Here is a 15,000-nt window from a genome sequence, read left to right as displayed (position 1 = left end):
ATACTTCATTTGAATTTTTTATTGCAAAATCACTTTGCATTTTTATTTTATTCATTGTGGGTTTGCAAATGATTCCTTGTCTTTTTGTTTCCAGCACTCCATAGCTGTCTCACATTTGCCTTCTCGTCGACCTTTTGGTCAAACCTCTGTGTCTGTTTATGTTGATGGTGTCCTGAGGATAAACTCTCCACTGAAATTTCCAGGCCTCAGCGAGGTAATACAGATATTTTACTAGTTAGAAAAACCATCGCATTTAAATAAGAAACTGAAGCAGTTGCAAGCTTCGCTGATTTTCAAGTTAACCTACAAGGGGTATAAGAGTTCCTAACGTTGGAAAATACGCGGCTGGTCGAGTTCTGTCTACAATGTTTTCTCTTATTTTTAGGATCTATCCGTCTGTCAGATAGGTTCTGGCAGTCCCCGGACTGTGCTCTCCCCCAAAGAACTTCCGGATGGCAAGGGCACTCAGCGGAAGTTTCATTTCTCCTTTCCAGTCTCTCTGACGGGATTAACGACCGAACCCAGTTCACCGCATTGTTCCACCATCGGAGCGGGCTCACAGGATTATGTGTGGGGTGTGCCAACATCCCTGCAGGGTCAGCTAGGTCCCGTGTGTGTGTTCAGTGAAGGACTACAAGAGCAACACATTATTGCATTGCATACTGCAGGTACAAATGTAAATGTCTTCTGTCAGAATGTTTAAGAAAAACAAGAAGTTACGGGTAGCCTACACTTTGTTGGAAGGAATTTTAGCCATTTCTTTTAAAGTGCACAGTATCTCAATGATTTTTTATGTTACAAGATCTTGGTCAATATCCTGTTCAATTTCAAAGTCCAAAGTCCACATTCCGTGATCCTAGTTGTCCACGTTTAAAACTCACATCAACGCCTTCTCAGTGATAAGTAGGAATGATCGAAAAAATGGGCGCTTGCTTGTTTATAGCAAATTCGTTGCGAAATGTGTTAGATCATTTCCTTCATTGCAGATAAATTGAACCGGGTACTGTGTGTACTGTGTCCCCAATTACTGTCCGAGCGCTAAATACACTTGACACTAAAATATGGTTCATTATCATTATTATTATTATTATTATTATTATTATTATTATTATTATTATTATTATTATTATTTTTATTAATCCCCTGTCCATTGCTGCCTATAAAGACATGCAAGACAATGCATGTGCCTCCCTTTTCACTCTGCTATTTGTCTGATCTCATACCGAAAGCGAATGTCGTATTTGAAGAGTTTTCCGTTCATTTATTGTAAAGCTACGTTTTTTACCTCAATTGTATGGTTTTCTTTTCAGGGCCAAATGACCTTAACCTGTTCCAACCGATCGATAATGCTGCTTCCACACAACTGGCTCTCAGTGACTTAACGCTCAAACTGGTGCTTTTCTACAATTCAAAGGTGCACGTTGCTGGCATATGGTTTGATCTTAGATTTCATTTAAACTTATAAAATAATTAGGATAGTACGCGCACTCTCATTGGTCACTATTGAGGTTTCATGAAATAAAGAATGGTTCATTTGCCAGCTGAACATTAGTTTCTACTTGAAATTACAAAATAATTAGCCTGAGGATAGTACGCGCACTCTCATTGGTCAATCGCCGTGTCTTATAGATGAGAGTATGGAAACACGGCTGTGACATCACACGAATTTTGATTGGTTATGTAGTCAGACGAGCGTTTTGATTGGCTGGTAGGAAATATGACGAAAATCTGTTTCAATCTAGAAGTAAAACAACCAGCATTTTCCTTCTTTTGTCGAATTATCTTTGAGAAATATTTTATAAAAGCAATAGAGGACGTTTTTTTCCGCGTTTCCATAGCCCCATCTAAACACTCGGGGAAGTTGGGAGAATTCTCGACAGTTGTACAAACCTTCGACTGCGTCTCGGGTTTGATTGGCCAAAATAATTACTTTCGATTTGGTTTTAGGACACTCGCGCTTTGGTTGTGAAAATTGGACATGCTTGTAATTAGGTACATTTCTGGACATAAGTGATGAAATTAGCTAAAAATCAAACTAGTTTCTTTGATTTTGGCAAAAGGAAATTTCAGCCTGATGTTTAGCGTTTGTGGTAAAGGTGATGTTAAATATCTCTATTGTATTGTTCATTTCAGGCTGGTCGTGATCACATGTGCAGTGACTTGACTCCAATTCAACAGGGACGAGTTCAGTTGGACGGCAGGTAGGTTTAAAAAGCCGATCATGCGCGCAGCCAGTGACGGTATAATAGGCCATTCCCGAGTTCATGTCTGCCTCCTCTTCAAAGCGAGTCTAAGTACGAAATGTTTGTGACGGTAATTAGTTCTACTTTACACTTGAATGAAAACTAATTTTCATAAGAAAAACTTCGCACTTGGACTCGCTTTGAATAGGAGGCAGACATGAACTCAGAAATGGCCTATTAATTTGTGGTTTCATGTTGCCTCTGATTGGTTGCTGCACTTTGGTGTCAAAATCAAATCAAAGTGTCCACGGTTTTTAGATACACAGTAAACGCTGGCCAATCTTCAATTTAGCCCGACTCTGATATTGATGTATTGGCCAACTCTTTTCACATTTGCTGTACAACAAAGGAAGTAATTTTCTCATTATTTTTTTTCTCAAACAGACTAACAGGCTATAGATGTACAACATGGGACATGAAGGTAAATTAGCAAGACACGGAGGAGAGGGTGGGAGGAGAGGGGGGTGGGGGGGGGTTAAATGATCAGGGTTATCGCTAATTCTCATTGATCTCTTTTTCAATAGAATAAAAACACGGTTTTAATTTTATTTACAGGACGTTCTTCGTTGTATTGGCGGTATGAAGATATTTTTGCCTTTGCTGGAACAAATTTCGTACTTTGAGCCGCCAATGAGTGCAAACGGAATCAGTGAACAGCGCGAAGAATTTGAATTAGAGAAAGAAACCGAGGAAAAAGTGCAGGCAAACTACGAAAGGTGAGGAAACTGTTAAAATATTAAGACTGCATTCGTGTTATTAAGCGACTAGTTATTTTATCGTTAATCGTACAGTTAACACCCGCATATAAGAACAAGTGGATTAAGAACATCTGGCTGAAATTTGGCCAATAAAGCACCATATAAATAAGAACATTCAGCCTCATAAATAAAACATGTTCTTAATATAAAGGGAAAGGGTATTTAAATAAGGAAAAAGTACAGCACAGTAAGTGATCAAAGTAATATGGTGTTCAGGACCATTACAAACTTTAAAATCTATTTTAAAAAGGCTTGTATGTTAATTAAACCTCTAGTAATGTACAATTTGTGAAACCAATTGTAAGAACATTTTAAGAATACTTTCAGGCTGGTTTCTTACGAAGCACCCCTTAAATAAGAACACGATCAGCCTGAAACCTGAAATCAGTGTTCTTATATGCGGGTGTTTGCTGTACTGTTTTTTTTTTTTTTTTTTTCAAATGTAAGATGGTGAATTGCATTGCTGCTGTTTACGCTTAACAATCTAGATTCCATTGTTGTCTTTGTTTCAGCCTTCTGATGCTTTGTATCGAGTTTCTTGAGATGATTTCAATCAATATTTAAAGTTTAAAAACTTTTAATTAACTCAGTTACTTGTTAAAGAGAAATCAAGTGCTGTATATCGCTAGACCCAGTTTTTAAGACCTTTTTGAAATACTCAACATGATATCTCGTTTTTGATTGGTCAATGTCAATGCATAACGCAGTTTCTCTCAAGAAATCAAAGAATTACTTGCTATATTCTACTTGAAATTGCTTTCACAGTTTCGTTTCATCTTCACCGCAGGTCTCCCAGCTCTACTTCAGAAGAGGAACTGACCGGTGAAAAAGACTGCACTGAGACTGCAGACAGTCAGTCCATTAACATAAGCGCAAGCGCATGCGCATTAAAACAACAGGACGACTGGGTATTTATCAATGACAACCACGATCTTCGCTTTTACAAGAAGGAGATTTACAGACTCTGCAAGTCACACAACTGCAATGGTGCTGCATTATTTATGTTTCTGCTTTTAAGCATTTTAACTGGACACGACATCAAAGACGAGGAGTTTGCAGAAACATTATCGTACGTCGGTAGCATACTTCGAAACATGGACCTGAAATTTATTAACGTTCAAGTTTTGAGAGCGTTACAAGCTCTGGTAGAATGCGTGACAAACGATACTGTGTTGCAAAGTGTCCACGAGAACCTCTTGTTTGATTTTCGGATTTGGAGTTCTAGCGAATTTAATGTTAGAATAGGTCATATTCAGTTCATTTCGACACAAATTAAAGATAATCCAACGAGATTTCGCTCAGAATATGGCGTTAGGTTTTTTCTTGATATCATAACACAATACTATGGCGGGAATGGAGCCGAGGCGAATTCCGCTGGTCGGAACCGCGAGAATGAAGTGCAGCTGGCTCAAGAAGAAGTAAAGATTATCAGAGCATCTTTATTAGGTTTGTGTGGATGTGCTTTCATGACGAATTGTTGTCGGGGAAAAATAGAAATGACCCTATATTATTAGCCAATATCAAAAGATATCATAAGACTCTTTGTTTGTCCCTCTAAAATTTTGCATAAGCGTTGTTTCGAATTTCTCTTGGGACCATTATAAGTCCCAAGAGAAGATAAAAACAATGCTTATACAAATGTTTAGAGGGGCAAACAAAGAGTATTATGGTATTTTTTATATTGGCTAATAGTGCTTTTAAAGTAAATAAGCACATCTTCCAGATGTGTATTTATTAGAAAAAACTTCCACTTTCTTGAAAAAGACAAAAAAAAAAAAAAATCCATTCTAGAACTTAAGGACGGTGCCTACTAATTCAAAGGTATTTTTGCGCGGTTTACTGAATATGCGGGAAAAGCAGATCTCAACAAGTGTTATTAAAATCCAAAAAGAAAATTGGGGGTAACCACGCATTTTTCAAAGATAATTCATGAACAATATTTGTAAATAGCTTTTAAATACAAAGCAATATATGGCGTTCTTTCTCAATTTGAAGCTTAATTATCTCTGAAAAATGCATGGTTACCCCCAATTTTCTTTTTGGATACCAAGAGCACTTGCTAAGTTCTGCTTTCTCCGCATAAATTTAAACCGCGCAAAAACATCCCTGCATTAGTAAGCACTACCGATAGGAAATCCGAGTATCTGGAGATGCGCAGAACGTATGCACAATAACAATAGTAGGCACCGTCCTTAACTAGTTTGAAAAAGAAGCTAAACTGGTTTTAAAAAGAAGTTAAACTGGTTTATTTTCTGGTCAATGATTCCTACATAGGTTTGATCAAGTTCTACTTGACTGAGAATGTTGAAAGAGAAGAGGTTTGGTACATTGTGGAATATCTGACATGTGTGACAGATCCTCAGCAAATTATAGAAGTTTTAGATGTGCTTTTGTCTCTTTGTGAGCGGGCTTCAAAGAGTAAAATGGCGAAACGACTCTCAGGTATGGCGAGCTACAAGGAGATGGGCAGTGACAGCAACCTCTTCCTCCTAGCCTGCGTAACAAGCGTTTCCGCGCTGCGAGGAACGTTGAAGAGTTTTGTTTGTTAGCCGCGCGAAAAATGGGGGCGAGACAAGTTTGTCTCGCCCCATTTTTCGCGCGGCTAAAACTTAAGAAATCTTCCATTTTCTCCGCACCGCTCACCGCCCTCCTTGTCTTTATTATTTTCGTATTTAAACTGGCACAAATTTTTCCACTTTTCATTATTTGACTCTCTTCCCTTTTTATTTTTGTTTTACCACGCGTACAAACCGAGTTCCTTTTGTTAAATTCGTCTCTTTTGCGTCTTCTTCGCTGGGAATTACAGTCAAGTTGTATGTTGATCTCTATTGAATTAAAGCAAATACAAACAATTAACACACAAGAAGTGGTTGTCGAGTAGAAGACAGACTGTCCTTGAGCCCAGTAATGCTTGCGTGTCTTTCTCTTTTTTGCGTTTATATCGTTGTAAGAACGAGGCTCAAGAAAACTTAACTTGCACGCTACTGGATTGTTTGATGAATGTATTTTTGTTTTTCTTCATTTTTCAATTTATTTTCCCAATTTTTAGTTTTCCTCAATTCATTTCTTTTTAGACCCAAGACATATTCCGGTGTTTGTGACTCTGATGATCTGCCACAGAAATGAACCGCTGCGCTTAAAGATCCTTAAACTCATGGCGAACATCATAATGTCCTCGAGTGTCCCAGAGGGAAACCGAAACTACTGGCATTTAAGGTCCGTAGGGCTCTCAGCTGTGACGGAACGGCTTAGAGATGAGGTATCCCAGCCTCTTGTGGAGAGTCTCCTCAGGCTCGGCGTGTCAGAATACGATGAGAACAAAGGAGTTGATGTCTTGATGCATTACCACGTGGTCTTGGCCGTGCTGGAAATGATTGAAAACGAGGGCCTGGAAACTAAACTTTATGTTAGTCACATGGTAAGAGAGAAATTCATCTTAATAGGACGTTTTCAACCAACCCCTAGAGACACCAATGACAATAGAGGAATGTACGACTTCTGGTGGACGAAAAAGAGAAGCGAATGAGAGATCTTTTGTTTTCGTCCACCAAGGTGGCGGCAATGACGTCACGTGAAAACCTCCTATTGAGAAAGTGTAACTTTGCATTGGTGAAAACTGTGGATAGAGCGAGTTTCGATCGAGTGTCGTAAAACCAAAATCAAAGTAAATTACTTTGGCCAATCAAAAAGGACGGACACAGTCCAGCAAACCAATCAAAGCTCGAAGTAATTACACGTAGCCGACACAAAGCGCGGGAAAATGTGCACGCGCGAGCCAGGATTGGTTGTGGTTTCACTTCTGATTGGTTGAAAGAGTGTCGCGAGAACTTTGAACCAATCACTGAGTGAAGTAATGCAAAACCAAAGCAATTCACTAATTACTTTCGACACTCAATTGAAAACCTCTCTATTTATGCAGAAAATTGAAAATTTATCGCCAGGTGCTCATTTCCTCCAAGAAACCGAAAATTTTATCAGTTCGTCGTTGTCCTTGCTTAACCTCCCTATTATTCTCTACGGATCCTTTACGAACCGCTCACTAAATGATCAGTTCCTAATTAGTTGGCTTGAGAGCGCAATTGACCTCTTTAGGTTGTACGTTTTCTTTTCTCATTTCAGACCACGTGGTGTTACAGTTTCTTTCAAATGCACGTGCACATGTATGCACAACCTTTGAAAAAAACTGAAGGAAAGTTCCTTGGGAACATCACGTGGTCTGAAATGGAAAAACAAAATGTACAAGCTAAAGAGATTCATTCGTAGAGCACTTCACCGCAATCGCAGAGATCATGGTTCGAATCACGTTTTAAAATTGTTCAGGCTTTCCTTTCGTTGCTGCTCGAGTATCGTTCATAACTGCCATGATTTAAAATCTGAACATTCTTCTTTCCGCAGTTTAGTCTGCTCAAAACTTATAGTTGTCATTTGGACCCATAAACGGGGATCTCTTCCTGATTTTAAGTTATGAACTGCGTTGTTGTGGGAAAATTCTTGGAAAACATAAATGTAAAGTAATTTTTAACATCAAATAAGGAGTATTCATGGGTTTCCCATCCCAGTCATTGGCCAAACTTGTTCTAGTTTTCTGGTGAAAAGATACACACTAGCCATATAAAAACATGACGTCTTGTTGACGGTTTCCGAAACATTGTGTTTATATATCGCTACTGTTTATTCTAAAGTGTTTTACAAAATTCTCCGTAATCAGAAGACACATCTTATCGACGCCGGAAAAATATTTGTGTTTTTGCGCTTGTGAACTAAGCAAGTCGTTCACAATCGACAACACCATTTCACTCACAAAGAGAGGGAGGTCTTCTCTTCTGGAATGTCGTACATCTCGGTTTCCTGACATTCTTAAATAACGTTCAAACACAGCTCGTGAGATGAAGAATTTATCCTTATATTGAAAATCGGAGCAAAATCATCCACAATACTTTATGATCTGTGATGGTGGCTCTTTTGTTGTTTTCAAGATTCTTCGGTCACTCGACGCCAACCATCTGAGCCTGACTAGGTGTGCTAAGGAGTATGGGTGGCATGTAACGCTGCTCAGATTGATCACGGTCCCATTTGGAAGCCGGCCTTATGTCCCAAGCGAAGTGCCCGGGCAAAGCGATAACGTAAGTGAAGAGAAGAAAAGAGGAGAGGAAAACTTGATCGACACTGTGCTGGAAATCGTATTCAGAGTTATGTGGAAAGGAGTAGAAGGATTTGGAGAAAACGATTGGAAGGTAAGCACAGAAAAACTGTGCATTTTATTTTTCCTTATGGTTTTTGTCTGTATAACATCTGTTAGGGGCGTCTTATCTCGTAGTGCTGCACCATATGCAATTCAGTCAAGACCACAATAAAGTGTGATGAATGAAATAAATAATATTAATAATTTGAAGCGCAGGTTATAAACGAAACATAGTTGTGATCTTCGCACCTATCTGGACAACTAGAGCATTTGTCGCTTATAGACACTAAGCCCCAGTTGTTCAAAAGGTAGATAGCGCTATCCAAATGGTTTCGCTATGACTTATCCACCGGATAGTGGTTTATCCGGCGGATAGCGCTATCTGTCGTTTGAACAACTGGGGCCTGGGACCTGGGGCCCGTTTCTCGAAAGTCCCGAAAACTTTTCGGGCCCGAAAAGCCATCTGTGAAATTGCCAACCGCTTGTTTTGGAAAGCCGATCTTTTAACATGTTTTCAAGGTAACAAAAAGAAAAATAAGTGTGAAGTTTGACGAATTAAGTGCTCTCCGTTCTTGAGTTACAAAGGGAATTGTGACACCCGAAAATGGCCCGTAAAGTTTCGGGACTTTCGAGAAATGGCCCCCTGATCTCTGCGATGCTGTACAATGCTAAACCAGCTGAATTATGAAGGGACTCAGTGAAGAGTAGGTCAAATTGTTAGGCTGATGTGAAAGGATTGATGAATGAAATAAATGTATGTATTGAAGTGCGGGTTATGAACAAAACGTAGAAGTGAACCTTTCACTTATCTGAACAATTTAAACAATGGCCTCTTATAAATACCTGAAAAGGTGATTAGCACGCTCAATACCTTTTTAGCTTTAAATTGCACAGAAGAACAGAGAACAAAAGCGTTTATTTATACTGAGATGACATTTTGACATTTTTGTGGGTTTCGTAAGCATTATCGCTAGAATCAGTTCTTCCTAGTGCAGTGATTCCACTTGTTCTATTCATGTCTTCTTTTCTCTTGTATTACAGGTTCGTGGTCAAGCCATAGCCGCTGTCAGCATTATATCCTCAGCCGAGTCATTCTTGGTTCCTCATCGTGCTGTCGAAAGGCGCCTTTTAGAACTGTGCCTTCAGGGAGCTGTGGAAGACATAAGGGTGTCAGGACAGACGGGAGAAGCAGAAACTCAAAATGCATTGATGGTCATGCGCTTAGTAGAGGACTTCATATTTACTCCAGGTATTTTATTTCACGATGACGATACTGAATCCAGTTGTTTTTGTGATTTTTTCCATTTTATAAACAAACAAAAAGCAGGTAGCCAAGAATGAAAATTTAAAAACAAACCAAAAAAGATTTCCGAATATCTGAGGAATAAGTGGAAATAGAACTTCGTTTCAAATGCTCGCGAGGCGATCTTTCCGTATTTTATTTGAGTTAATTTGCCTACATCATACCTTGTGGATGAGCTCTCATAATTGGTTATTTTTTGGTCTTTTTTTTTTTTTTCAGCTGGTATAGCTGGAGCTGGAGATGAAGATGATTCTGACAACTGGAGTGTAAAGGTAAAACTTCTTCCAAAGAAGGTTGAGCAGCAATAGTTATTTCGTCAGAGGATGACATTACTGCGCCTTTCAATAACATGTGCACTCTTAAATTCAACGGTCAACCGACAAATGCGTTTTTCGCTACCGTCAATCAAATGTTCGGCGGCTCCTCCGAGCTTCCGACTACTATCGAGCGCGCAGTAATCAAATTATATCGTTGAGCCCAGTTCAGTCAACATAGTCGGAAGCTGGGAGGAACCGCCGAACATTTGATTGACGGTAGCGAAAATCGCATTTATCGGTTGACCTTTGAATTGAAGAGTCCGCATGTTATTGAAAGGCGCAGTAACAACATCCACAATCGTGAATTCAAGTTTTTAGAAAGCCAAAATCTTGAATTCTGGAATTTGGAAACTTAACTCACGACAGAACTCTATAAGAATAGCTCTAAGAAAAAGTGCCCCTCTTCCAAAGCAATTTTGTTGGCAGTTTTTGAACCGCGTTGCGCAGTCGCAAGAATTTGCCACCCACGATCGAAAGAGCATGCAAGTATTTGGTGGGCGTATTAAATTCGAGTGCTTTTATTATCTCGAACGAGGAAACATATTTTTAAGTACATTCCTGAAAATCGTTAATTTGAGAAAAATCAGTTTATGGTTGGAAGAGCGGCTGTTCCTGTAATCCGTACTAGCGTTTATTACACGCAGCCATTTCCGTCAGTCCAGTCTTTCTAAAGTAACGTCATCAGATGATGCTTATTATTTCCTTTCAAATTGTAAATCGTTTGAACCCAGGAGTCATATCATAATTATTAAGTGCGATCCCCCAGGTGAGTGTAGTCCCGAGAAGGAATCTTTGAGATGACATTGACGGACGTTTCGACAACCCGAACGGAAGTCGTCTTCAGAGTCAAGTGATTTGTGTAACGCCAGTAGATGGTATCAACACTCTCTGGTCGTTGATGGTCAACTAGGTCGTGATGTTTTTGGTCGAATGCCAGTTAAGCCTAGATGTCATTGGCTGTGAAGACCGTAAACAGTGATTGGTGTGTTTTGATCCTCCCCGCTTCTCAATTGTGTCGGTCAGTTACTGTTATTAGAATAAGCCAGTAGTGTGTGTTGTTTGTCTGTTGTTGATGTCGTCGAAAACTGAGTCGTTTGTCAGTAGTGGTCACTGTTCTTTGGACCACCAAACCGATTCCTACAACTTCCCGCACCGATATTCCTAGAACAGAGACCACTAAACCGATGCCTACTGCTTCCCGCTCCCTACAAGCGGCTTATCGCGGACATCAACAACAGAAAAACAACACAGACAAATCAGTCGTTGGCGTTTCTATGCGAACAGACGTTTAAATTTTAGATTGATTTGTGTTCTTTTGCATTAATAACCAGCTTGTTGAAAACGTTGTGCTTCTCCTTGAAGTTTTAAACGTGTGGGATGAAAACGAGGAAAATGTAGAATGGACAGAAATGGCTCAGGTGGGAGTGAGGATTCTACTGGCATTTATTTCACGCCCGGAAACAGAGTACTGCGCTACAGCCTCGTCCAAGCTCAGCAAGCTGTTGAAAGCTCGTAAGGTTGCGTCTCAAGGAGAGCTGTGCCATATTTTAGGACAATTACATCAAGCTTTTGTTTCGTCAAAAGAAAAAGGTACCAAATGTTTGAGTTTGGCCACACAGCGTTTCTGTACAAACGTTTTCAAAGATAAGAGGGAACCTTCGCTCTAACTTCTCCTTTTTTCAAAATCTCTTTAGAGCTGTTCCTTTGTAAGGGAATACTTGCTATGTGGGCATAGTTTGAGCTGTTGACTTGACTTGAGTTTTTAAACCCCTTGGCTCAAAGGCCAGACATACAACTCATTGCGTTATTGTATTATCACTTATTTTTCAGCCGACAGTCGTAATTACACGTTCATCGTTCCCGTCATACGCATGTTACTGCGCAAGTACCACGACACCCTACCACTGACCATTTACATGCCCACGTTTTCTGCTGCTGATGGTATACAACAGCAGGCTCAAGAGGACTTTCTTGAATTGATGGAGGGTGAAGAATTCAAAGCCATGATGAAGCAGCAGATTTATCCTGGAATGAAACAGTACGAAAATACTTTGTAAGTTGGTAAAAGTTTCCCGCACTAGCGGTTTTAGTTTATTACTCTCTCACTAAAAGACAGCACATCTTGGCAATCATGTGTCTCTCTTCATTCCAAATACCCCGTATGGAACACAGGATCTGTGTATTGGACAACCCTCTTCTTTGTGGTTTTTCTTACCATTAAATGAGATCTTCAGTCTTGCCATGACACAAAGCTGGTTCTGCAGATCTACCAGTTATTAGGGAATTGGAATATTGGTGTGCAGAAGCCGGGCTTGGCTTCATATCCCCCTAACCAACATTCAAGGCCAATTATATACACATTGGTTAGAGCGGTTTTCAATTGAGAACCTAGAACGACTCGCTCCAGACCAGAGGCTGGAAGATTTCACAACGGATTTTAGAACAGAGAAATGTTAGCACATTAAAAAAACAACCCCACTACTATCCTTAAAAGAAAATGAACTATTTTTTTATAGTCTTTAAAGTTACTTTTTTGATTTTGTATCGCCAGTTCGCAGTCGTCATTAGCTTCGGGTAGGTTCCTGATGGATTGCTTGTCTGGTCTAACAGTCAGCCTAAATAAAAAGGAAAGAGCACAGGAAGAAAGCCGGGAAAAGTTTGATGAACAAATCACTCAGTCGTTTAAGCAGCTGCAAGATTCACAACGACAGCATATACACAGTGTTGCTGTCCAAGAAAAACACGTCAAAAGTAATATCAGTCGCCAATGGAAACTTCTCAAAAGAACGCTCATGTCAGAAAGATCTCCTTGGGCAAGCAGGTGGGATGGTGTTATTTCATGTCAAGTTACAGTTCCATTTTCCCTTGAAACCAGTCTTTTATCCAAACCAAGGAAAAGCCAAATCTATTTTGTACTTTCAAGATTCGTTTATAGACATCTCCACAAAAAAAATAAAAAAATAAATTCTTCACTGAAACTTTCAAGAATCCCAACTGGCCGGATGCAAACCAGTTGTGCAGTCAAGAAGTTGAATTTGAAGTTGAGTTGTTTTTCACATTTTGGGCAGGTCACAAGTCAGAGGTCATTGTTTTACCAATAAAGCAACAACCCCACACCGTTTACCAATGCCTAAAAACTTTTGTTTAGCTTAAATGAATATTCAGGATACTTCTGTATTGGTAAAATAATGACCCGTGACTTGTGCCTTGTTACCTGTTTTTTGTACCTGCCTGTAACATTTGTGTTTCTTTCTTTAATTAGATGCGCCCCAAATTAAATAAGCGTCACGAAGTGTCCCGTTGTTCTTCTCACCAACTTTAACATAACTTATGACTGGGAATACAGACAATTGTCGTTAAAAATTGTCTCCTAAATTCTGCTCCTTAAGTAAAGTTAAATAGTTGCATTTACTCTAACCGAAACGAAGAAGATAGCAATGCTTCGATTCAAGAGGACACTTCGAGCTGGATAGAAGTGCATCAAATTGATTACATTTCTGGAAATAAGTGCTTGAATCCGGAAACTCCAACCTGCAAGTCCAGGGGCCCGTTCTTGAAAGTCCCGAAACTTTTCGGGCATTTTTCGGGTGTCATAATTCCCGCTGTATCTTAAGAACAGAGAGATTTTAAGTCAACAAAACTTCACCATCATTTTGCTTTTTGTTAACTTGAAAACATGCTAAAAGACCGGCTTATAAAAGCAAGCGGAAGGCAGTTTCGAAAATGGTTTCTCGGGCCCGAAAATATTATTGGAACTTTCGAGAAACGGGTCCCAGCACCTCAACCACTCCGAAATTAAAAATGTCTCATGTTCTCACGTCTTCTACACAACCTGAAATTTGGTCAATTCAAGTCGGTAGGGAGCTTTAGCAACGACAACGGCGACGGCAACGAGAACGTCACAAATTTGCATATTTAGCAGGCAAAAACAATAGCTTTGCACGCTCTGCACGTGCGTTTTTCACTTTTGTCCATTTCGTTGCCGTCGTCAGCAAAACAACAACTTAAAATAGCCAAATTTGAGGTTTTATGGAGGACGTCAGCACCTGAGGATAAATTTTTATTTTCTCCCCTAAATTAAGCGCCGCTCATAATGGTTTCATTCCTGAGGGACTGCTACACCTTTTTCATATTAAAAAGCTTGGAGTAGTCTCGAATTGATTGCAATAGAGCGAGTTTCGCATGACCTTGCAAAGTGTTCGCAATTTGTTTCACGGACCAATGTTTGGCAAGATTAAAACAAAGCTTCTCCTTGTTCCCGCCAAAAAACTCCTAATATGGGTGGTAAACAGTTCGATTGCCCAATCACATTACAGCATTTCGTATGACGTCAAAGCGAAATGCCAATCGCTTTCCAAGAAGTTCCACGGAGAAATGACGTTGCTTGCATCCGCGTTCGCTCAGCCAATGAAAATTCGTGCTCGTTTGTTTTTGTTCGATAAGCCAATTAAATGTTTTGCATTTTTGTCTACGTTCTGTTTTCACGTTTGTTTTTCAAGGTCATATGAAAGTCGCTCTAACGAGAATGAACATTTTTAGATGACGTTCTCGTTGCCATTCCCGTCGTCGTTGCTATAGCTCCCTGTTGTCAGGACGAGGACGGCAAAGAAATGTACCAAAATGAAAAACGCTCGTGCAGGGCGTGTAGAGCTTTTGTTTTTGTTCATTAGAGCTATTGTTATGAGGCGTTCTCGCAGCCGTCTTTGTCGTCCTTGCGTAATCTCCCAATAGACCTTTTTACCGATACGGCGGCCATTTTGTTTTCTATTGTTTCGAATAGCTATTATGGGATGCCCATGTGTGTTTGCCTCCTGAGCATCCCATAATGTCTTTCGAAACAATAGAAATCAAAATGGCCGCCGTATCGGTAAAAAGGTCTATTGTCGAATCAGGAATATAAAGAGAGTGACAAATTAAGTGACATATTTATACACAGTAATGGGTGTGTGTGAATTACAAGAATGCGAATGATTAATTAAACAATAACACGAGAGTGTTCGCACAGAGTTTCGTGCGAACAGAGATCCTTCGGGTATTCAGCGTCGGTCTTTGCTTCCTGGTCAAGAGCATTTCATATATGAAACACTCGAGCTTGCTCCGGCGTTTCTTAAGAATTTTAAAATTCCCACACAGGTTCGTCGGTCGTAAATTGTGTTGGTCCTTGAAGTGTTTTCCGATTAGGGGATATTTTTGTTCC

The 15,000-nt window shown here is 39.8% G+C and overlaps 1 protein-coding gene across 1 annotated transcript in view; it reads left to right on the top strand.

The window, feature by feature from the left end:
* The window catches only part of LOC137985674 (neurobeachin-like protein 1), a 51,395-nt gene that overhangs the window by 19,719 nt on the left and 16,676 nt on the right, over positions 1-15,000 (top strand). Inside the window, exons 16-30 of the mRNA XM_068833333.1 lie at positions 95-214; positions 386-668; positions 1,311-1,414; positions 2,134-2,201; positions 2,628-2,664; positions 2,799-2,959; positions 3,789-4,447; positions 5,276-5,443; positions 6,076-6,419; positions 7,978-8,235; positions 9,225-9,432; positions 9,706-9,758; positions 11,135-11,393; positions 11,634-11,856; positions 12,355-12,624. Coding sequence (XP_068689434.1) covers positions 95-214; positions 386-668; positions 1,311-1,414; positions 2,134-2,201; positions 2,628-2,664; positions 2,799-2,959; positions 3,789-4,447; positions 5,276-5,443; positions 6,076-6,419; positions 7,978-8,235; positions 9,225-9,432; positions 9,706-9,758; positions 11,135-11,393; positions 11,634-11,856; positions 12,355-12,624 — 3,215 coding nt within the window. The remainder of the gene's footprint in view (positions 1-94; positions 215-385; positions 669-1,310; positions 1,415-2,133; positions 2,202-2,627; positions 2,665-2,798; positions 2,960-3,788; positions 4,448-5,275; positions 5,444-6,075; positions 6,420-7,977; positions 8,236-9,224; positions 9,433-9,705; positions 9,759-11,134; positions 11,394-11,633; positions 11,857-12,354; positions 12,625-15,000) is intronic.

The sequence above is a fragment of the Montipora foliosa genome, chromosome 14, assembly GCF_036669935.1.
Source record: "Montipora foliosa isolate CH-2021 chromosome 14, ASM3666993v2, whole genome shotgun sequence".
NCBI classification, from domain to species: domain Eukaryota; kingdom Metazoa; phylum Cnidaria; class Anthozoa; order Scleractinia; family Acroporidae; genus Montipora; species Montipora foliosa.
Note: the sequence above shows the minus strand (reverse complement) of the source record. Positions and strands in the feature narration are given on the sequence as shown.